At 38.5% G+C, this 24,252-nt stretch overlaps 1 protein-coding gene across 3 annotated transcripts in view; it reads right to left on the bottom strand.

Annotated features, from left to right (window-relative positions):
* Positions 1 to 24,252, bottom strand: part of LOC106036201 (sodium/hydrogen exchanger 9) — a 138,379-nt gene that overhangs the window by 3,787 nt on the left and 110,340 nt on the right. For all 3 annotated transcript variants that reach the window (XR_001207154.3, XM_067002349.1, XM_048063202.2), the window contains one exon: positions 206 to 311. Coding sequence is in view for 2 of the 3 variants with exons in the window: in XM_067002349.1 (XP_066858450.1) it covers positions 206 to 311 (106 nt within the window). In the remaining variant the exon portion in view is untranslated. The remainder of the gene's footprint in view (positions 1 to 205; positions 312 to 24,252) is intronic.

Here is a 24,252-nt window from a genome sequence, read left to right as displayed (position 1 = left end):
TTGAAGCTCACAAAATGTGTGGCTGTTCTTGAAAATGTAGCACTGCACCTTCTGAGGCCCCTCCTCTACAATCCTGAAGAAATCCATATAATGCTTATCGTTGAAAATAAGAGGCTTTGGAAAAGGGCTTTTATCAAGGTGTTTCATTGAGTACAGTGGGTTTTGGGTTACTCCTAAAATACCGTTAACTAAGCTAGGTACTTACTCCGTATGCACTGGGGCTGGTCAGAAGTCTGGCAACAGGATTACACCATTCGGGTAACGTCGTTGTGAGAGGTGGACCAGCATGGGTTAAAATAGGTTTCAGGTATCTGTGAAGTTCGTTAAAGAATATCTCCCATATTGGTTATTGATACTAAGATGCTTCTGTATCACGCAAGGAAACTTCATTTCAAAGCTTAAAGTAATTCTCTAATGGAATGGAAACAAAGCAAACACTTCTTTGCTAACCCGTTACTGTGTTGGTTCACCTTTCATTAGTTAGGATGACCTGGTGATCATAGCCTGTCCTGAAAGGTACCAGAATGGCTGAAGGGTATGTCACAGGATACAGAAGTGGAGAAGGAATTCAAAGAGAAGAAATACACAGTAGATTATGCTGTTTGCTGTTCTCATCTGCTGGTTGCTGTAAGAGTGATCTCTTATGCAATTATAACAGGAAACGCTTTAAGATGCAACTGTATCAGCTGGTTGTGTAAGAATAATAGTAAACATTTTCTTAAACGTATACTCAAACTTTTGTAAGATCAATGCATTTCTTCAATCAGCGAAGTATATTTCAAATAAAAAATTTCAAATGTAAAGTGTCTTTATTTCTGGGAGTGTATGTAAATTCTTGGTAATACCCTATTCTCAGCATTCAACACATCTTACACTTTATACATCAATGCTCCTTTATATAAAATTATGTAAATGAGTTAAGAACAGGCTTTATGCTATTGTCTCACGCCTGTCTTTCCTGTCTTTTCATCCAAAATGGCTTTATTGAGTTAAAAGAAAAACCTACTCATCTTAAGCAATTATATCATCTTTGTATCTGTCAATAATAGCTCTTCCAAGAGTCCTGCAAGTTGACTTATCTCCTCTGCTACTCGCAAAGTAATTGTTGGTGTTCTCTGGGAAGCAGGTCTGTCAGCTATTTGTGCTGCCAGGGAAAACTTGCTTTATTGACTGTTGACCCTCTTTATTCTCCCCCCTGCCCCAGCTCTCTCTCCCCCTCCTTAAAGAGGAGAGTAACAAATGCAAATCTGGTGACTTGAGCTCTGCAGCAACATTGCAGAAATACTGAGTAAGTAGCAGTACGTCTTCAACCTAGCCCTGCCAGTACCACCTTTTCTTTCATAACCCTCTGACATCACTGCTCCACATGCTCTGTACAAACTCTGTCTGCTGAAGAAACTGTCATGTAAAACACCCTTTGTGCTCTCAGTTACAGATTGAAAGGCTAGATAATCTGCTCAGCTCTGTGCTACTGACACACAAGTTCTGTAATCTGTTTTTGCTATGTGTATTTTTTCTGTGGAATTTTTTAAAATTAAATGGTATCTGTTAGAAGACCATGCAATTCCTTCATCCAAGATAGTATGCTGAGCTCATGTGAAAAAATGAACGAGTCCACTTCAAAAAAGATTTTAAGACTATATTAAAATCTGATTAAATTGGTCCAGTGGAATTGACCAAGGTGGGAATCTCATGATCAAATTATGTAGGGAAAGTTTAGGTTCTACTTCTGTAGGAGCAAAACTAACTGAAATCTTTCCTGATCCAATCTTATTGGAAACCTCCAGGGAAAAAACCTTCAAAGTGCCAAGTAGTTGAGAACTATTATTAAAAAGCAATGTATAGAAGCTATCAATTTGAGTTTTCTGAAGTGCTTAGAAAAGGCAAAATGGAAGTAGGAGCCTAATTCTATGTTTTTAATCTTTCTTAATACTGGCTTTCTTATTACAAACTTGAATTGTTTGAACTGACTTGTCAGACCCAGCATGAAACACAGAGGTTTGTAATGGAAGTTAAATTTGATTATTCTGTTTTCTATTATCCCTTCTAGAATAAGTAACTGAGAATGAATATTCCTCTACACTACCTCCTTAATCCAATCTCTTGGATCTCATGTGTAAACAGTCTTATAACTTTATTATAAGCTTTATAGCCCTCAGTGAAATGTGTGTTCTCTTTACCTCCTATGTTATGTACGGATGGCACGCATGCTTCCATGTAGCCCAGCACCGTCATGCTGAAATGGGCAGACTACTTGGTTGGCACAGAAGTCTTCAGTGGAGGGAATTCTATTCTACTCCCCACCCCCCCCCCCCCCGCCCCAATTTTTTGAGCCACCACACCTTTTTGGATGAACTTCTAGTGTCTGATGTGTTTAACTATTTAGTTGCTATGCATGTACTTTGATGGCTTTTAAAATGAGTGAAGACTTTATTTTGGGCTTCAATGCATCCTCTAAGTTCCCTTCCTTTTCTGCATTTGTTGTGAATTGTCAATGTTTTTGCTTTGTAGTCTCTTCTGATGCAGTTCAAGTGCAAGAAGACTGACTTCACTTTATTGTAATGCTTCTAAACCTGTAATAAATTTACTGCTTTGTTCCTTAGTTAACTAGTAATTATTCAGCCCACTGAGAACTTCACTTGCATGGGCCTATTTTTCATGGTTTTAATGACCTGTGCCATAAATATTTCTTCTTTATTGTTGACACAGTTGCTTTATAGTATTGCAGACATAATCACGTTGTTCAGTGCAGCATGAAAGGGGAATTCTAATCCTTGTGTAATGCTGGCATTTCAAAAATATATCAGACATGGGTCTACAGCATTTTAAGGCTGGCAAAAAAATCTTATCACATTCCAGCTGGTCTGATTACATCTCCAGGGAGAAATAATTTAAATACAGTAATAGAAAAAGATGAATTTTGCACTAAGGCAGCTTTACAAATTGGAAGAAACTAAGTGTAGAACTTAGCAGAACTCAGATATAACTGCCTAACCAAATCTATGCCTTCCAAATTCAGGGATGGGGAAAAGATAGCAGGAAGATATATCAGTCAACCCACTCTGACTTGCATTTCAGTCCTCTATGGGCATAACAGGCTACCTGCATGTCTCAGATACCATACAGTAAATATACTGTGTTAAAGAATGTTATTATTGGAGCGGTGGTATCTTGTAAGCTGGGAAACTGAGCTCGAGATGTTTGTGTATGTGTATTTATGGCATATAAATTTGTATACAGTGCTGGTGTGTAGCATGCCTTCACTTTTGAAATAGAATGCTAAATTTCCCATTGAATCCCCATATCTCCAAGCTTCTGCTTTCCATTCACGTATCCACAGATCTTTAGCCTGGGTCCCCTTATTGCCATTTGAACATCCTGGCAACTGCTTTGGCAGTTCCATTCTGCAGTCGCTGCTGACCAGGCATAGTTCATCTCTTTTGTACTGCTATCAGACTCAGCATCTAAATCAGTGTTTACTCCTCCCTGGTTCAGCTTCTGTCTTTCTCACTTTAAATCATGAGACTTCCTCATGAAGGGTCTCATCTAGAGGTAGAAAACACGTCTGGCCAATGTAGCCTGAATGCAGATGGGTGGTTTGCTAGGGCTGGTGAGGCTGAACAAGTCAAATGGGCTGTTGGAGGATGCAGCATACTCAAAAACAAGATCTTCAGAGTTTTGCTCTCAAGATTGAATAAGCTTGAGCGTATGAATAGCAAACTTTTTAACGAAATTTTCACAATGGGATCTTGTTTATGCTGGGCTTTCAAATCACCAGGATAGGATTTGAGTTTTTTCTGCTAAGTATAGATCACTTCAAAATAATCTCTTCAGGACTTTTAAGGGGGAAAATTTGGAATTGCTTGATTTTTATTCCCTCTGTCTGCCTGAAACAAATGCTTATTACAGAATTTTTCCTCCCATCTATTAAATGGCTCAGATTACCTGTAATTTTTTAAACAAAACCTTCAAATGAGAGAGATCAGGTAATCCTGATGGCAAATGCTAATACCAGTAACCATACATTTAGGATTTCCATTACGCAGAAAATTTGGAGTTTTCAAAGCTTTTGATTCATGTCAGAATGGGGAAAAAATAGAATCTCAATTTCTTTTGGTTAGTAAGTTTCAAATGACTACACTTCTGTTAAATTCATGCGTTCTGTCAAATTTTTGAGACTGTTGGTAAATGGCTATCTTTTTGACTTAATGGCATTAGCATATTCAAAGAGGGAAAAATATTATGGTGGAAACGCGTCTGTTCTGGCTCTAGGACTTACATTTTTCTTTTGCTTGAGGGTCACATTTCTCTTCTACCTGTGATGGCTTTGTTAAATATGTAATAGTAACTACTGTGCCCTCACTTTCTGCATGCTTGACTGGAGCTTTTGAGAGAAAACTAATTTATATATAGTTTGAAGAAGAAAAAAGCAAAATCCCATGGGCAGGAGAGGTGGCCACAGTTCTTAAATACATGTGGCAGCTCAGCTTTAGCTCTATAAAACACTGCATTAGGCTCAGAAGGTATGTTTTTTTACCTTTTATTTCATTGCATAATGGTGGTTCTGTAATTCAAGGTAATTCCATCCTCCCCAAAGGCCAATACTTTCATACCACAATATTTAGTATTAAAAAGCCCCAAAGTACAGCAATTCTTGTGATACTAGTCAAAATTACATCTGGTGACTTTTCCAGAGGTTACTTTCTTATAGCAGGTAAACTGTATCACAAGTACATGCTTGTTAAAACTATGTCCTTAAATATTCCATTGCCTAGTGTTACTTTTCTTCTGTGCACATATGTCTCTAGAGGCGAATGTTGCCACACCCAGAATCTTTCTTTTGTGCAACTCTTTTAAAGATTCTTGGGGATTGTGGCTTTTATTTTGTGAATACTTCTACTTAAATTGGAGTTTGTAAATTAGTTCTGTCATGAGTTTTTGTTATTTCTCATTTTTATATTTATGAAGAAATGTATATAAGAAAGATAACTCAGAAAATATATAATTTCTGTTCATTCCATGTTTTTCACAGTAAGGACAAATGATATCTTGGTCCTTGGAGAGCTGCAGTTTTCAAGAGTGATTTTGATACTAGCTGTGTCATAGCCTTAAAGAGCAAACACTCCTGTTTTGGTCATGCTTGAGTAGCAGCAGGAAAACCACTGAACTTTAGATTACCTGCAAAAATTTTGTACATGGCTAACTGCTGTTAATAGCTGACCGAGATTATTTGGTAATCTTCATACAACAGCTTGTGCGTGTGACTGAGCTGGTGAGGCACAGAGACATCTCTAAGTCTTAAATGCATGCCCAGCAGATTAAGGGGGAACTTGTGTAAGGGAGAATGGTCTTTGCTCACATACCAGGGGATTTTCTTCTGAGGATGGAGAGCTATCAGTGTACAGCAGTTGAAAAAGGCAGGGCATGATTATATAGGATTTAATCATTAGAATAACAAGTATCTTTTTGAAAAGAGCATGAGATCTACAGTGATTTAACGTCCAAAGATAACCTGATCTGCATTGTGGAGAAAGCTGAGAAGTGACTAAATCCAGCATAAGTGATATTGGAATTTATCTTTGATATTGGTGAATAGTGCTCTGGTTCTTTGACTTTTTTTTTTTTTTTAAATCCTCTCCCTAAATCCCACTGCTGTTTTAATTTGAAATACTAAACAACTCAGGATAAATGGAATTGTACCGTAGTCCTGCGAAGCTTAAATTATTGGGTATATTTGAATGATTTCTAGATCCATTCTCTCTGTCATGTATGAGAGCAGTGAGAGTGGGTGAAAATCAAGGGTAGTAAAAACTAGTTTAATGCATCCTCACAGAAAACTGTCTGACCGTAAAGTTCCAGAACGAGATGTAGTGTCAGACCCAAAGAATGAACTCTGGCTTTGATGCAGAATATGGCTAAAGGTTTGAAGCTTTCAGGTTTGGAATCACTGTAGAGATATGTGCAAAGTGGAAGCAGTTAGCTGAACTGATCTTAGCTGGGTCTTTCTATAGATAAGCAGCTGCAGACTGGGAAGTAGCTTGTTCTCTAGTATGCACTGAGTAAAATGTCTGGGATACTTGCACACCATGGGTTTCTTGTGTTGAGCTCACTGAAGAGGAGAGGAAAATTCAGGCATCTTACTCAAGTTATTTGAAGCCTATTATATTCCAAATTAACACCTCCAAGCAAGAAAAATCCGAGACATAAATGGAGGCTTGCTTATATAATTGATATGTGGGTATCCTGGAAACAGGATAGGGCACGTGGAAGGACAGAATGTTACTCATATAAGACTCAACAGGAATATGTGAACAGGCACTAATGTCAGGCAAATTAACTATAGAAAGAGGATGCAGACTGAGGTAACTAAAGAGAAGAACAAAAAACCTCCCTCATGTTAGCTGCATAACAAAAACAAGGACATAACCATCTATCTAGCAATAACCCTCCTGATCAAAATACAACCAAATTAAAAAAAAACAACAGCCCTCCCCAATGGGTCTGCATGGGAGTCAGCTACATACCCAACAGAGTTAAGTCTGTGCTGTGCTAGTGACATCAATCACATAATTCATTGTGGAAAAGTATACAGTGAAGTTACAGAGGGTAGCTTTCAGCAGGATATTGCATAGGGGGATGCAAAGGAAATGTCCATTATTAAGGCAAATGTATGAAAGCAAATTGCTTTGTGTTCTCAGAGCTGCATACAATGGTAAATGTCTCCAAGAAAAAAGTTAGGAACCGTAAGATAAAAAGGTATCTTCCTGGCTACAGTGCAGGATAAAAAAAGGTATTAATAACATCAGTGTGACTTTTCACAAAAAAAAAAAAAAAAGTGATTCAAAACTGGCATCATTGGTAGGTTCCATGTCCCCCATCATCAGACACCTAATAGCAGGATATTTGAAAGAAAACTAATCTATCCATCTTACATTTTCATCAATAAAGAGCAATGGGCAAATCCCAAGGCAGTCTTATCCTGCAGCGCCTAAGTTAATTGGAAAGAATTGCAGCTAGGATGAGTTTCTTTCCCTTTTTTGACTATAAAAATCTGAACTAATAGATGAGACTTAAATGGCTAATAATTAGGTGTCTGAAGTTTGATGAAATGAATCTCTCTTCAGGTTTTAGGAAATTAAAAATCCTGAGGCAAAATACATGAAACCAAACACAACATCCTCGATACCAGAGAAACTAAGAGGGTTTGAAAGGCATCCTTTTGTTTTTAATTAGGAAATAATGTATTAAAAGCAGTGTATGCATATTAGAAGAACAAAGGTGCAATACAGATTTCTGAAATAAATTTAATGTCAAAGCCAGAAGCAGAAGTCAAGACTTCAAAATCATTAAGTTTGGGAAAACCTAAATGACAATGGTATTCACAGAAAAATATTTCACCTCAAAATATTAAATAAATAAATCCTGGCATATTTGAAGGCATGGAAAATCTCAGGATGCTTTAAAAACTTGCATACCCATAGCTTGGTAACAGAATGTGTGCTGTGTGCAGTAATTCACCATGCAGAAAAGGAGCTTCTGATAGTGGTACACTTTCAGTGTGGTTACAAAGTTGGAGGTGTCATTGGCTTGGGTAAGCTAAACTGTATCGTTAGAAAAGATGAACAGTGGTGTGACCTGGGAATGCGTAGACCCTTAAGGCCTTAAAAAGACTGATGCCAGCTGCCTCAGATGAGATCACTTTCAAGCTCTTCACATAAAGTATGTCCATTGTAATAAGGTGCTGCAGGCCTGGTATTGGCAGAGGAAATGGCTGCAGAAGAGCAAGCAAGTTAGCAGGGATTTCTGCACTCTGTGGAAGACTGTTTCATGTGGGCATCTTTGTCATCACCATCTGCTCAAGAAGTAATCCAGAAAATAGATGTGTAAAGAATGAGGACTGGCAGCGTTCACAGATACTGCTAACAACCATCTAATACTGGTGGTCCCACCGATCTAATCAATTGCAAGATGCAGGGACAGTAAATCCCCAGATTAAACAGTGAATCATAGAATCATAGAATCATAGAATATCCCGAGTTGGAAGGGACCCTTAAGGATCATCAAGTCCAACTCTTGACACCGCACAGGTCTACCCAAAAGTTCAGACCATGTGACTAAGTGCACAGTCCAATCTCTTCTTAAATTCAGACAGGCTCGGTGCAGTGACCACTTCCCTGGGGAGCCTGTTCCAGTGTGCAACCACCCTCTCTGTGAAGAACCCCCTCCTGATGTCAAGCCTAAATTTCCCCTGCCTCAGCTTAACCCCGTTCCCGCGGGTCCTGTCACTGGTGTTAATGGAGAAAAGGTCTCCTGCCTCTCGACACCCCCTTACGAGGAAGTTGTAGACTGTGATGAGGTCTCCCCTCAGCCTCCTCTTCTCCAGGCTGAACAGGCCCAGTGACCTCAGCCGTTCCTTCCCCTCCAGGCCTTTCACCATCTTTGTAGCCCTCCTCTGGACACTCTCCAACAGTTTCATGTCCTTTTTATACTGTGGTGCCCAGAACTGCACACAGTACTCGAGGTGAGGCCGCACCAGCGCAGAGTAGAGCGGGACAATCACCTCCCTTGACCTACTAGCGATGCCGTGCTTGATGCACCCCAGGACACGGTTGGCCCTCCTGGCCGCCAGGGCACACTGCTGGCTCATATTCAACTTGCTGTCTACCACGACCCCCAGATCCCTCTCTTCTAGGCTGCTCTCCGGCATCTCATCGCCCAGTCTGTATGTGCAGCCAGGATTTCCCCGTCCCAGGTGCAGGACCCGGCACTTGCTCTTATTGAACTTCATGCGGTTGGTGATCGCCCAGCTCTCCAACCTATCCAGATCCCTCTGCAAGGCCTTTCCACCCTCATTCGAGTCCACAACTCCTCCAAGTTTGGTGTCATCAGCAAACTTGCTCAAAATACCTTCTATTCCTACATCCAGATCGTTTATAAAAATATTGAAAAGTACCGGCCCTAAAATGGAGCCTTGAGGGACCCCGCTGGTGACCGCCCGCCAGCCTGACGCAGCCCCATTTACCATAACCCTTTGGGCCCTGCCCGTTAGCCAACTGCTCACCCATCGTATGATGTTTTTATTTAGCTGTATGGTGGACATTTTGTCCAGTAGGATCCTATGGGAAACCGTGTCAAAAGCCTTGCTAAGTCCAAAAAAATCACATCAGCTGGTTTCCCTTGGTCCATCATACGGGTGTTCTTATCATAAAAGGAAATCAGGTTAGTTAGGCAGGACCTACCCTTCACAAACCCATGCTGGCTGGGACCAATGACTGCTGAAGTTTATCAAGTGAAGTTTAATCAAGTGAGTTACTTCAATCACATCTTAGAGAAAGATCTGATCTGAATACAGTGGAAGCTATAAAGCTTTTAAAAACCTCTCACCAAGAAGTTATATCGGGTACAATGAACCCATGTCTACTAAGATTGGTACTGGGGATAGCGCTGACTGTGGTGCTTCTGCCCTGGGAGAGGAGAGCTGGGGAGCCGGGAGGCTGGTGGAAGTGGGAACGGCTAGCAGGAGAGTCCTGTGAACGATACTTTCCAAACGTGACTGGTGTCATTCAGCTCAAACTAAAATACTGCAGTGAAAACAAAGCTGTACAATGGCAGCCAGAACTTTGCAAACAGCAGCTAGAGTAATATGCTTGCTAAAGGCTTCTGGTGATGTGGATTGAGAGCTGAAGTGAGTGCACCAAACTTGTGCTCGAATAGGAAAAAAAATTATTTGGCATTTTTTCAGGAAGTTGGGTATTTCATCACTATAGATATAGCTGTACAATTGCAGTTAAAATGGTTCACAGCCTGTGGAGACAGTTTTTGATAAATCTCCGGCTTCTGCTTTGCCAAGAATCAGAGAATGATCCCAGTTACAAAGGTGCAACTTGAGATGGAAATATGAACCCCCGTATGAGAAAATCATTTAAAAAAACACTTTTCTTGAACAGTTTTGAACAATGAGCTATAAATGTGGAGAAAGGCTTACAGGAACAGTGCATCTTATATTCTGATACTTGATTGTGTTTTTGTACACGTTAGCAAAACATGTACATGTACAAAAACATGTACATCTACATGTTAGCAAAAACAAATGAAAGTGCTGATTCATTGCAGTTTTTAGAAAGAAAAAAATGGGGTGTGTAAACAAACAAACAGGATCTTTTTCTCTGTCAGAAGCTTGTGGAGTAAAGAAGAGTAAATAAGGAGATGGGTAACATCCTGGGAGGGAAGAAAATGGTCACTCCAAAGAAAATGAGAATTCTGGAAGTTTTTAGAAGGCTGTTTTGGTACAGTAGTGAACGATAGACTGGAGAGCTATTCTCTTGGCCCAATATGAATCTATAAAAAGCCCTGTGATCAGAGATGTGTGTATCCCTACTAAATATGAAAGCAGAGCACCAAGGTGACATGCTGAGTGAAGCCCATGGCAAAGCTGACAGCAGAGAATTACGTATGATGCATTCACAAAATGATGATATTGCTCATTTATACACTTGTGGGAAAAAAGACTTGTTCCAGATAATGAAGCAGATTCAAAGCCCATGTAACAAGATCAGGGTATGTTTTAAGACTTTTCTTGGAATAGCGCTCTGCTTTCTAGTGTAACATATTGTGCTTATGGACAGTTAGGTAGTGACTAAGAGAGATGCTGGGAGTGCCAAAAAAAAAAGAGTCTTTTAATCTCACTGAGCTGCTGAGAGCAGGATAGCCTCTGTAAAGCCTTGTTAATAGGAAGCTTGTTTAGTTTAATATATCCTCTGAGAATCTCTAGTCCTATGAGCAGATTGGTATGGAGATTATGCCTGCAGATTCTTTTGTAGCTCTTTCCAATGTGCAACCCATGTTATGTGTGCAATTAGCTAGCTGGATGAAGTTGGAAGTCTCTAATGGGTTTGTTAAAAAAAAAAAAAAAAAGCACATTAAGAAGTGGAGGGGTCAGTGTTTGAGGAAGGAAAGACACTGCATGGGAATAAGCTTCACTATAACCCAAATAAAGCAGTCTTCTGGCAAGTCAGATCTTTGCTCTTGAAAATATATTTTAAAATAGAGAAAGACCAGATAGAGAATGCTCATGACATAACATTCCTGAAGAGGTATGGGAATATTGCAACAAAGAACAATTGAGGGTAATGAGTTATGGTAGAGATCCTAGCAACAGAAAGATGTGTACTGAACAAAGGACAATAGGATAATAGCAATGTTTATACTGCTTGGAGCAAAACAAATTCGAGGTATTTATCCTAATTTTACAGCTTAAAATTCTAAATAGGTAAAAGGAAATATTTTGTTTAGGAATAGTGGCAGATTACAATAACAGTACAGGGGATCCATGTTACAAGAACTCGTACTGCCTTTTGATCGGCAGGGAAGTTGATTGAAATATAAAAACAAATAGAAAAACTGTCACTATATTTCTGGTTGGAATAGGTGATCTCACAGCTCCTATTAGATTAGCAGACTAGTCTGGAGTGGGGATGACCAAACTCTTAATATCTGTCTTTGCAGAAAAGAGCTTCCTGGGAGACTGTGAAAGGTACAGAACAGGACGGTCACTGGGAACAGTGTGCTGTGATGGGGGGACTTTGAGATGCAAGGGGAAAAATCAAGATGGACTTTTAGTGTGACGAGTGACTTTCTGTGGTCTGGTTGCAAATGTATCTGGACAAAGTTGGGAAAACTGGATGACTTTTGCTTGAATGAAGCAAAACATAGTTTTGCAAAGATGTGATATTCCAGATAAGAAACTGCAATGAGAATTTATAAGCCTTTCTACTATTTTTCCACATTTTTAAAGGAACGTGGAGATGTAGTGAAATGAAAAGGCACTCACTTTCAGGCAAACCTGACCTATAGTTTTATAGCAGGTATTCAATTTGTAGCAATCGTTTGAAGAAATCATGGACCCTGTGATAAAGGGATGTGTGATCTGGATACTGTAACACTTATTGCTGTGCAAACCAAGAAAATAGAGGGTACCAGACCTTAGGCCTCTTGAAAGGCAAGGAAATTGTCCCCTTTTTGCTCTACACCCTACAAGGAGTACTTGGAGGAGTTTATTTTTTCCGTCTGGTGCTGGAACATCAGCATGATGGTACATGCTCCTGCCACAGTAGGAGGAAATCTGCATCCTTGTAATGTTGTCATTGCTGTATTTGGCTAAAGGTTGTTAAATGCTTTTGTAATCCTTTTTAATGGATAACTGATGTGTTAATAGAGTTGTTGCAGGTATTAGGCACCAGTTTCAGAGAGGTTAAGTCAGTTTCTTAAAACGTGCCTACCTCACGGCTCACAGATCATTACATTTCCAGTGAAAGGTTCCAGAGACAGATTATGAAAGATATTTTTCTTTTAATTTGGCATCTTTCCCTTCTGTTTATTGGTGCAATACACTGTGCACATGTACCAACCCTGGCACTGACCCAAACACAGACAACAATAGAGAAGGGGAAAAGTACAGCATAGCATGAATGAGCATGAGGCTTTCTCATTCTCAGTGTTTCATTACAGATGGAGAGGTCAGCTATTGGGTTTTCAGTCATGAGTGGCTCGTAATACAAAAGGCAGCTATATGCTGCATGAACAAGCGTGGCTGTTCTGGGAATGTGATTTGTTTAAGAAACATTCACAGAGATCACTGCTCTTTTTTTTTTTTCCCCTCTATGACAGAACTCCTGTGCTCAACTCCTAATCCAGATCTGATTTCAAAACTGCTTGCTGATTGATTTCACTCTAATGGGTCATTTCCAAATGCCTTAATATCTTAATGGATTTAGACCTAGATGAGTATTCAAAAAGCCTAGCTCTTTGAGAACTCATGCTCAGTTTTTCTTTCCTAACAGTTGTCCCCCCTCAAAAATACCTATCTAGTCTTTTTTCTATTTTTTTTTTCTTTTTGAGAGGCATGACTTGGGATAATTCAGTTAACTTTAGAATTCTTTTTTTTTGGCTCTTGATGAAAGTTTGGCTGGATGATGGCATTTAGATAGTTAAGTACATTGATCTCTTTTCACCCCTGTCAATGTAAGAAGGGATTTGGTCTCTTGAAGGCACTTGGCTTCTCCAGGTTCTTCCTCCCCCTGGTATGGTTCCATTTCTCTGCTGTGGAAAGGAGGCTAAAGATGGCCCTGTCTCTTCTGGGGCTTCGTCTTTCAGGAATTAATTATGTTAGCAGCCTTGCTTGCTTATGTTCCTAAGAGTGTCTGTGATTGCTAAGACCTGGCTGATATCAAAACGATTTCTAAGCCTGTGAGAGCATGGATAGTCTGGCCCTATAAATAACTGACCTTCTGTTACGAATGGTATGGTTTGAGCTAATTCGGTGAAAAAGTGAGTGCTCTAGTGCAGAAGACAGAAGATCAAGCAAAGAACTGAAGTCTTGTCTGGAAGTGCATTTCTCAGTGTGAATAGCTCAGGAGGCACAGTGTGCCTACAGCTCTCCATATGAACTAAGGCAAAGACCAGACTCACTCCGTGTGAGCTGTAGGAGTCCTGTAGGGTGTTTGGAAGTGAAAATCTGATAAAAACGTAGGTTAGTTTGATTTACCTTTCTAACTGAGGCAGTGTTGCATGTATGTGTGGTCTAAGGACAGAATTACCCATGTTGAACTACTATAATTCTACTCTTGGCTAGAGCTTTGCCATAAAAAAAGAAAAAGAAGCTTTTGGCATGCCAAAGCGTGACGTAAGTCGCATAGTTCTCCAAGCCCCTGTTGAACTGAAGCATTCAATAATGCCACCGACACCTTGATCGGCAAGGCTTTGCAGCACTCTGGCATTATTTTATTTTTTATATCTATATGTATCTTGATATAACTAGATTTGTATATCTTGATATGTCTGTAAGTAGTGTCTTGATATATATATATTGATATGGAGTACCGTATATATGAGATTTTCTTGTTAATCCTAACTGAAGGTCACCAATTATTTGTTAGGAAGATTATAAACTTTATTTTTTAAGGCAGAATCCAGGATGGTACTTTTTCCAAGAAAAAAGAAGAGAATTGTAAAAACAAACAAAAAAAAACCAAACAAACAAACTTGGGAACTTAAAAATATACTGCTAAGCTCACTGGATGTCTTAGCAGTAGTCATATTTTTGAACAGTTAATGTATTTTACATAAGGTTGCAGTATAGAAAAGGTTGGCATCAAGGTATTGTCTGAAAAGATATAGAGCTGGCAGTACTCTAGCAGGAAATGAGCTGGCTGAAAGGTCAAATTCTTCTAGGAAAAAATGAAAAATAGGAAAGAAAGGCTCAAATAAATGCACTTGGCTTTGTCTGCAACTTGTTTTTGCACTAGACACCTAAACTTTAAAGAAATGATTTTAAACTAGACAACACTTACCTTCAACCTCCTTACTGTGGAATCTGGGGGCTAAGTATAAAACAGGCCTAATACTGCAAGTTGTTCAAAAATTACATATTAAAAACAAAAGGACCTGCCCAGGTTTTGTGAATCATAATTTAAAGTTGCATTATATAAATTTTTAAAACAACCTCTTAGTCCCTCATGCTTGGTACGAGAAACTTCTCCATCACCTGTAAATGTAGACCTTGCAGATGGACAGCTTTAGACTCTGTATTTAGAACTGTTCTCCTGTGGCTTTCAAGGAAGAATTTAAGTGTGATGTGGTGACAATAGCTGCATTTAACCTACTCATAAGGTTGTAGAGATTGGTTTATACAGGAAATAGATCTTGTTAGACAAATCTAATTTTATCCTTGGATGAAATTACAAGTTTGATTGATAAAAATGATCTGCATTTAATAAACTATGAAAGGGATTTGAAATGACACTATGATTAAAATTAGCTCTTTAAAGTATCAATAAGACATGCATTAAATTGATTAAGAACTGGCTGGTTGATAGACTTGAAACAGTAATTGCCAGAAGAGAACTGCTATGGATTGGTGAGTGTTTTCAAGTGCTCAGTGTTTGGTACAAAATGTGATATTCAGTAACTTGACCATTGTTGGTGGTGATGGTGTGTGGATGGATGATGTAGATTAAATTATGATAAAGAGCAGTTATGTAAACACACCTTGATTACTTGGTAAGCTGGTCTCATTTGGATATATTTCCTTTAGTTGCAATCCTGAAAACAAACTAGCAAGAAGGGCCAAACGTACCTGCAGTGATTGTGGATTGTAGGATTTTCATGAGCTCCAAAAGGGAAAAAAAAAAAAAAAAAAAAAAAAAAAGGCAATGCATGTGAACAGTGAGTTGTGAGTAAAAGTAGTGTCAATACTTCTGTACAAAACACTAGAGAGACCAGTGCTGGAATACCGTGCCCGGTGTAAGTGGCTTCAGAAGGTTCAGAGGATATCAGAAAGAGAACCTTCATTCTGCCCTAAAGATATTAAAACTAAGTGAGAAGTTAAAATAGTGACTTAATGAACTCTTTAAGTATCATTACACGAAAAAATAACTGTTACCGGAATGTTTTTCAGTAAATTAAAGCAGGGTGATAAACTCAATCTGTTCTAAAAGGAAAAAAAAACATGTTTTAACAGCAACTAACCAGTAGAAAACATTCCTAAGGGAAGTAATAAACTTTCAACTGCTGATTTTCTTCTGATCAGAAATGGATATGTTCCTGGTACCTGTAATACTTGAGCTGGTTCCTGGGATCAGTACAGGATGAAATTTGTGATGTCTAAGAGGTCAGACTGGATAATGTAAAGACCCCTTGTGGACTAAAATTTGTGCTTTACGAATTTAATTACTTAACACTTCAGAAGTTCTTTGACACTAGAAAAATCATAAAGGGGTTGCTTCAGTGAATTCTTTCTGGAAAGATAGTTGGCTTAGTATCAGAGAAATATTTAATCTTTAAGCACTTTATTTTATTTTTTTTTTTTTTATATTTTCTTCCTCTCTTATGTGCCTAGTTGTCCCAAATCATGTCTGTGTGACTCCACTTGCTAATCCTTGTCTTTCTAGCTTCCTAGCTCTGCTTCATTTAGCTTGGTAACATTCTGTGCAAGCACATCATCTAAGCTCCTCTTTGTTCTCTACCAGTGGAATAAATATTTCATCATTGTTGTGTGTGAACCTGTAGGTCTTGAATGAGCTTGACAAATTTGTATTTTCTTTGTACTCAGTTATAATCATTGACGTGAAGTTTGTCAACAACATAATGCAGGGGATGCTTAACTCATTTGGCATCTTGAAGACTCTGTGTAAGAGAATTAGATTTAAAATCATTTTTTTTAACTTCTGCTTCCAACATATATGAAAGCAATTACAGGAGTGAACTATTCTCTCATGTGATCTGGAGATATTTTTTTACAGTATCTAATATCTCATGGATGTTGACACCACTTCAAAGCAGTGTCCAGCTCTGCAGAACTGTTATTAATATGCTGTGGCAAGATACTTGTGGTGCATAGGGAAAGCACTGTCCCAGTCAGCACGCGATTAGTGATGGGCAACTTTAAGAGAGTCAAATGTTTTTGCTGCAGTTGTCACAAACAATAGATGTCCCAGACAAACGATGCCTTCAGTGCTGTCACAGAAGCTGACTTAAAGCTATGTGTTAACTAGAATCATTCTTCAGGAGCATCGTGATGCCAAATGCCTGATGCTAAACAATATCAGAATTACTAGGTTGTTGTAGTATCTATAATCCTGGCTTTGTGCATGGCCCTGTATCACTGCCCTGTATCACTCTGCCTAGCTTGGACAATCCTCTCTCCATTCAACGTCATTCTTCAGTTCTGTGCTACCCAGTCCTGAGAGAGAGCAGCTGGGAATATGTGGGCCAAGGAAAACAGGGGCAAAGAAGGAAGGGAGCTGTGTTGGGGCTGGGTGTTCCCAGTGCCTCTGCCCACGGCAGTCGATCTCCCAGGGGATCTGCTGGGGAGTTGGTGAGATGTAAGAGAAATACTAGGTATGGTTTGCAGAAAACAGATCAGCTCCTCTTCCAGAAGGCTTAACAGTATGGCAGTAGTGGGTAGGAGAGTGGTGCCTTGTTGGTGTCAGTATCATGACAGAGCTAAACGAGGCTTTCTCTCCTTTAGTTTCACTTCAGTCAAAGGAACACCTAAGGAGACAATTTCCCTTCATCCATCCCTGTTGGGTCATTGGCATTGGTATGATCCAAGACCTATGACACCTTTATTACAAATATTTTTTTGCCTGCATTGCTAATAATCTTCTACCTTATCACCATTAGAACAGCTCCCTCTGCTGCTTTAGCCCCCCCACCCTGATTACAGGCAGTAGATGTCTTTACTCCTTAATTATTTTTTTTGTACTTGAGTGTGACACTCTGAATTCTGGCATAGCATTTCTTGCCTATTGCACATTGAGAGAAGTTCTTTTTGATCAGACTACAATTCTTGTGAGATACCAAGTTAACGTTTATAATAGAGATATAATTGATTTCTCAGATGGAAATGTTTCTCTTTTTAGATGCCTAACACTTCAATGAAGAGTCAGAATTTTCCAAGAACGTTTTTATTCAGTTGAAAGTTTCTTCTTCTGTTGAAAACAGTTTTGAGGGAAAATATTTGACCACCACAGTTAAGGTCCAACTGTACATATGTATGTACAGCTTTGTATGACCTAGGGTAGCCATCAAGGACATAGGACTGTAAGTATTTTGGGTTGAGGGATGGATATGTTAGTCTGACCTCAGTACTAAGTGAAGTCTTTGAACAGTGAAAGAAAAGGGTAATCAAGGACTTGAAGTTATATGGAAAAATGGATAAAATGCCATGTGCTTCAACAAAAGCAAATTGTGTCAGGCTAAACTGGTATCTTTCTTTGATAAGATAACTGATTTGCTAGACAAGGTCAAAATGACAGATCAAATATCTACGTAGGTTTAAGCAAAACATATGAGGTACGGTGTCTCATGGGGAAAAGATTATTTGAGAGGCAAAAGGGAATAGTATATATTAGAAGACAGGTAAGAAATTGATTTCCCATTTAGCCAGCTTGTGTCACCTTACAAAAGGCATCCAAGAATGGAGAGAGACTGTGAGAGGTGTGTCTTAGCCCTCAGTCTTGGGAATAGTCCTGTTAAACTGAAGTGAGGCTAACGCATGAAGCAGTGTTCATGAGCAGACTTCATAAACAGGTGCAAGCAAGGATGGTATCACCAGTGCTGAGGAGGATTAGATTCCTCTGCTTGAGCAAAGAGATGATCCTGAAGAGAGCAGGAATAGGGAAGAAATTTAATAGAATAAAATACAATCAAGTACCTAGTGGCAAGTAAAATGAGAAAACACTGCACAAAGGTCTTGGTTAATACATTTTCCTCCTTAGCTAGCAAGTCCATAGCCAATAACACCACCTCTAAGGCAAGAAAAGCTCCTTAGTAGCTGGAGATCAAAAGCAGTGTGGCTCTGAGTGTCTGTAAACAACTTTCTCAAGAATTGCTTACCTAAATTACTTAGGTACAGTGACATTTGTCACACCTTAAGAACAGCTTTTCAGGATGTTTTCTGTAATTCCTAGATTTGGATATGTGAAGATACTACTTCAATAACATGAATTTAAGTTTGTTTCTAACCCTGTAGAAGTGTGTGCAAACACTCACAAATTCTCTTTACAGGGGAACTATGAAGCATTAGAGTGGAAAAATGAAATTCATTTGTTCCATTAGGCTTGTGACTCATTTTTAAAAGCAAAACTGTGTAAAAGAAAAAAGCATCAGTTTGTGTCTAAAAATTTTTGATAACGTCTTCCTATATTTCAAGTTTGATTCTTGCTTAAATGTTTGGCTTAAATCTTATTTTATTCCAACAAATTTGCGAAGTGTTTGATTACTGGCTGTTCTTTGCATACTTTCCACTGAAAGCTATTCTCTTGAGAGATGATCACGCTTTGCACATATTTCAGTGCTTCACAAATATTACTTGAACTTTGCAGCATACGTGTCAAATATCATTTTAGTAATCCTGTTTTGTGGAATGATAAACTGAAAAATGTATTTAAAAATGCAAAAATGCTTTGACTGAGCTAGGATTCCTATCTCTTCAATTCAAAGGTACCATATTTTTGTAATTTGCTCTATTTCTGTGAATTTATTAATGAAACCCTCCCTTCTTCTGATTTAAATCATCTGTAAAATAACTTTGAAAAGATATTCCATTTGAAAAGCAGACTTTTGTATCTATAGTTCAAACTGTTGAAGTAGACAGATTTTCCAAAGAACGTGGCAGTTCTTACTGAGTGTTGTTGCCTCTAATGTTAATGATTTTTAATTCACACTGACTGTCCAACAAATTAGATTTTTAAAGGGTTACATTTTAAAACCTTGATATTGTTTATTTGGTGTTGAGACTGAAAGAAACTTGAAACTGAAATAAATGAAAATCAGAAAATAAAATATGGTGACTTTTATAAAACTTTATTACTTTATTAATAGTGTGATTTAGTCCTAGATTGAATGCCAGCTATTGAAACAGTCATCAGTTATGTCGATTTACAAAGTAGACAGAAGTAAAACAAGGCAGACAGTGTAACCTTCTGGCAGTCTTAATGTGAGATGATATTTGACATGAAAATGCATTTAGATGACAAATTTTATGCAGTGTAATGGTTTGCATCTGTTAATCTGCAATATTACCTTCGACCTAAATAAAAGTAAATTTCTGGTTTATTTATCTCTCATTACTCTACTCTTTAAATTTAGTTTACTCTTGCTTTTGTGATCATAGCTCTCAAATAGATTAATCCTAAACCAATTTACTGAGAAGATGGTAAGAGGTAATTTCTATTAAAACATCTGAAAAATGTTATTGGCACACATGATTGTTATTTGATCAGATCCTTTTCATGAGGTGAAGTCTGACAGCAAGATAAGCTGCATGTCATTTAAAGATAAGTAATAAAAAAAATCCACCCTCCTTTTGTGTGGTCTTGTATTTTTTTGTGTGGTGGTATAAATGGAACATCACTACAAGTTTGAAATTACAAGAAGTAGATAGTTACCTAAAAGGAAAGGATGGAAAAAGAATCATAGTGCAATTTCAACTCTAGTTTGTCATAATTATTTAGGCTTCCTTATTGTAAGAGTTCATCCATTGTGGGCATTGAGCCCATGGTACAAATGGCACTTGGATACCTACGCTATTATATTTTCCTGTTTCATAAAGTGTGTTAAACAGGTCGCGTGCACATGCTGAGGAATGTGGTTTGATACAAAATCTGTCTTGGGCAATTGTAAACAAAATTATTCTGAACCTTCAGCTAAAGCTAGGCACCTAGCTCTGAATCTTTTGGCCTGTGTTATAACTTGCTTCCTAGTATCTGTGTTCATGTGTGTATGCAGTGGACTAAAAGCATCATCTTAGCAGAGCAATAAAAACAGGAACCAGAGGTTCAATGTATTATGTAGCATTAGGGTTACTCTAGAAATTATCCTTCTAGACTGTTCTTTTTTTTTTTCCTCTGTTCCATAGGAATGGGGGTCTGCAGTATGTGAAGTTTACAGGATTCCACAATTTTTTTTGTGGATCGTGAAAATGATTTACTAATCTTAATGTGAATTTATGTATATACTACCTAGGTTTTATACGGCATTTTTCTTTCAAACAGCATTTTTCTTCCAAATATCTGAACATTATTAACTGATGTTTGTTGTAGTGTTGTATACAAGCTACTGTTTTTGGACCTACCAGAAATTGTGAGATTTTTCAACTTTTGCCAATTTGCTTGTGTCCTAAGGAACAAAGTCCTCAGTTGTTATAACCTGTTTGATTTTCATTATTGTCCTCTTTTACTTGCTGACTCCTGAATTAATTCATGCAAGTTTATTTAGGTTAATGGTGTTACTGCAGGTGAATAGAAACAAATCATTACACACAGCATATGAATTTACCATCTAAACATATTTTCATTTCAACGACTCTCAGATTAACCACCAAGGTGCTGAACTGCCAACCTTACTTTACCTTTATCTGTTTTATAAATACTTTTACTTTTTGCTCAAATGAGGGTTGTGTTTTATTTTCTATGTAGCAAATAATTCTACTTTTCCTACCAGGAGAAAGATGAAAGGAAATATGAACCTTTAATCATCAATTGTAAATGATAAATTCCAGACAAGTACTTTTAAAAAGAATTTGAAATGAAAGGGCTGACCCTTAAAATTCAAACTTCTTGCAGCCAAGTTGATGTTTGGTGACACTGTCTAACAGGAGGATGAATTGTTTTTCCTCCAAAAAGCAATTGTAGCATATGCTTAATGATTGTAACTTGGTGTTTTTTTTTTCTTTTTTAACCAACTATACTAGTAAGGTAAGAATAGTAATACTGGAATGATATGAGAAACTATTTGTATTAACTTATTTAAACTACTGGAGGCAATTGGAATAGTATGACCCCAACAATAAGAAACCTGATAATATTTTGGCAAACAGTTTAGCAAACCAACATGATTTCCAAGGTTACAGGCAAGTCCGTCACATTGAAAAGAATACTCAGTGTGTTACTTTACATGGTTCACAAGGTAGTGAAGTGTGTTGGAAAGTATATGACACAAGAAACTAAAAGGCCTACAATCTTCCTAGTCTTCAGTGTTTGTGATGTTTGACAGGCCACTTAACTTGCCATGATTCCTCCCTCCCTCTTTATCTTGTTTGTCTTTTAAATTAGTGGTAAAGACAGTCCTGTCATCTCAACAAGCACTTAGAAATGTACGTGTAAAAAATTTGTCATGCAGTTCATAGGTATCCTTCCTCAGAGGTATCTGCAGAGAGGTTGAGAACTGAACTGGGGGGGGCAAAGTGAGGTGCTCTGCCTAACACACTTGATCCCCATCAGAGCATGGTGAAGTGGTGGAGTACTGCCACAACCCTGTGCTGACCTTTGCTGTGCTCGTGAATTGCATTTACTATAAAAGTGTTCAGAAGTTAGATTCTCACTCTGTAATTCCCTTCTTGCTTTTGTTATTTCTAGGCATTTCTCTTGTAGTAGCAGGCTGATTGTCATTTACTGTGAAGTGTCCTGATGGGGTGAGAGAGGTGCCTGAGCAGTGCATGTTTTCACTCCCGTCATGCTGGGACAGTCTGTGAGGTGTTCTGTGAATCTCGTCAGGTCAGCATATCCAAAGGTGGTGCTGACATAGGAAGTGGAAAAGTTTAATAGCAAACTGCTATTTTGACCTCACAGTTTTGGCAATGAAACTCTTCTTGCAACATTATCTTGAGAAGCAAAGTTTTTTTTTTTTTTTTTTTTTTTTTTTTTTTTTTCTGAAAGAAAAGATGACAGCGTGTTCCTTTACAGCTGCGGTAACATCTGAATGGATGAATGGATGAGTTGGGCTCCTGTGGTTGTTTATGGATGAGACAGAACTCTTGAGCAGACCTAGCAGAGTTTTGGGATGACATGTGTCAGGTAGTTTTTTTGTCTGCATCTCAGCAATGCTGCTAAGGAAACTAAGACAATTAATTCATGGTCTTTAGCTAGGCCCTGCTGAACAGCATCATCTTAAAGTTCTGCCCAGAGCATCGCAAATCTCCAGAAAATGCTTAGTGGTTTCCTTGAGGAATTTGGGCAGCAGGTCCAACTCCCAGTTAGTATTTGCGACTCTGCTGTATGAAGTCACTTTGTTTTAATCTTTGGCATGGTCTTTACCTGCAGTATGGTTTTTAGTTAGTATAGTGGTAGGTCCGTGTGTGCGTGTGTGTCTGAGAAACTGTAAAGATTAACATTGGGCGATGGCCTAACAAGGGATGAAGAATTCAAATGTACAGTACTTATATTAATATTTTGATTCTTTTATTGGTGGTATAGTGATACCTAAAAGCACCCCACTCAGACTAGACAATATATTGTAATCTAAATAATATATTATAAAACACTTGATCAGATGAAACATTGTTTCAAGGAATTTAAGTACACAATGGTGGAAAATAAGCTCTTGCGCTCATTAAAATTGTGAGTAAGCTTTACTTCATGGCACTCCTGTGGCAATAGGAAAACAGCTAAATTACTTGAACTCATAAATATTCTGATTTTGAATGCTTTTTCAATAACCAAGGGACGATTTTAGGAAATATTTGTGATTCACTTTCCTCTCTCCTCCAGTTCTGAACCAGTCCTGATGATCTGTCTCACAAATGCTAAGATAAATGATTTTACATGTGCATTTGGGAACACATCATAGAAATTAATGGGAGCATGGTGATTGGGAGGTAGTAAAAAGGGATAACAAATAGTGTAATCAGATGAATTTTGTGTCTAGGTGTCTCTTAGGCAAACTAGATTGGGGGGGGGGGGACGTTTACCAGCTTAGTCTCCCTGTGTTCATTCACTTCTGATGTTTGGATGGAGAACTGGGAGGTGACTAAAGCCCTACAGTGGGAAGGTCAGAGAAAAGTGATGTGCACTGACACTGAAATGGGAACAAGAGCCATCTGAGGAGAAAAAGTGGGCCTTGTTGAAAAAACATTGCGCACCATGATACAAATTGTGTACTGCATACACAAGGGACTGACTGACAATAGCAAGACTGTCTAATTTTTGAAGCTGTAACACTGCAACTTTAAAAGGAGAGTGAAGCATTTCAGTGTGCTGCTGGTGTTAAGAGAGATCCTGCTGAGGGGCTGCTGACGTATCCCCCAGTTTTCAGGCTTGGCAACAATTAGTCATGCTAAATCCCAGGGGTGTTCATGTGCATAGTCTGCTCTCCTTTTTTTCTGTCCTGCTAGGACTCCTCCTTTTCTGTTTCCCCAGATTTTATCTGACTGACATCATTTTCATGGATTTACCCCACCCTGTCATTTGTCTCTCTATGGAGTAGGAGCTCTCCTTCTGCCTCTGCTTGGTGAAGCATCCTAGCTCACATTATCAATCTGTTAAATTTTCCAGAAAGCACATTCTTTGTGTCTGTCTCTTACACTTGCATAGAGTTTCCTTAGAGAAGTGCTCAAGACTTAAACTCTAAATACGTAAAGTTCCTTAAAATATCTTCTTAAAGCTTACTGCTTTGTCACAGGCAGCCATCCTACGCTCTCCAGAATCAAATATCTTTCTATTCCTAAATGCCCAAACAAGATGCAATAATTGTTAGTTATCAATCTTCCAATACCACAGCCTATTCTCTTATCAGATACTGTTTGGTAATTTTCTTCTACGTTTCCCAAAGCATTAGGCTGAATCTCTGTGCATTTCACCCTGTGAAAGGTGAAGGGTGCTGGGATAAGGAGAAGGTGTTAAACTGAGACCGGGAACTAGTGAGGTTTGTCAGCTGTTCTTAAGTCCTGTAGCAGAGGTGAAGCAATTACTGCCC

The sequence above is a fragment of the Anser cygnoides genome, chromosome 9 (assembly GCF_040182565.1).
Source record: "Anser cygnoides isolate HZ-2024a breed goose chromosome 9, Taihu_goose_T2T_genome, whole genome shotgun sequence".
In the NCBI taxonomy this organism is placed as follows: domain Eukaryota; kingdom Metazoa; phylum Chordata; class Aves; order Anseriformes; family Anatidae; genus Anser; species Anser cygnoides.
The sequence above is the reverse complement of the archived record's forward strand: the minus strand, read 5'-3'. Positions and strand labels throughout refer to the sequence as shown.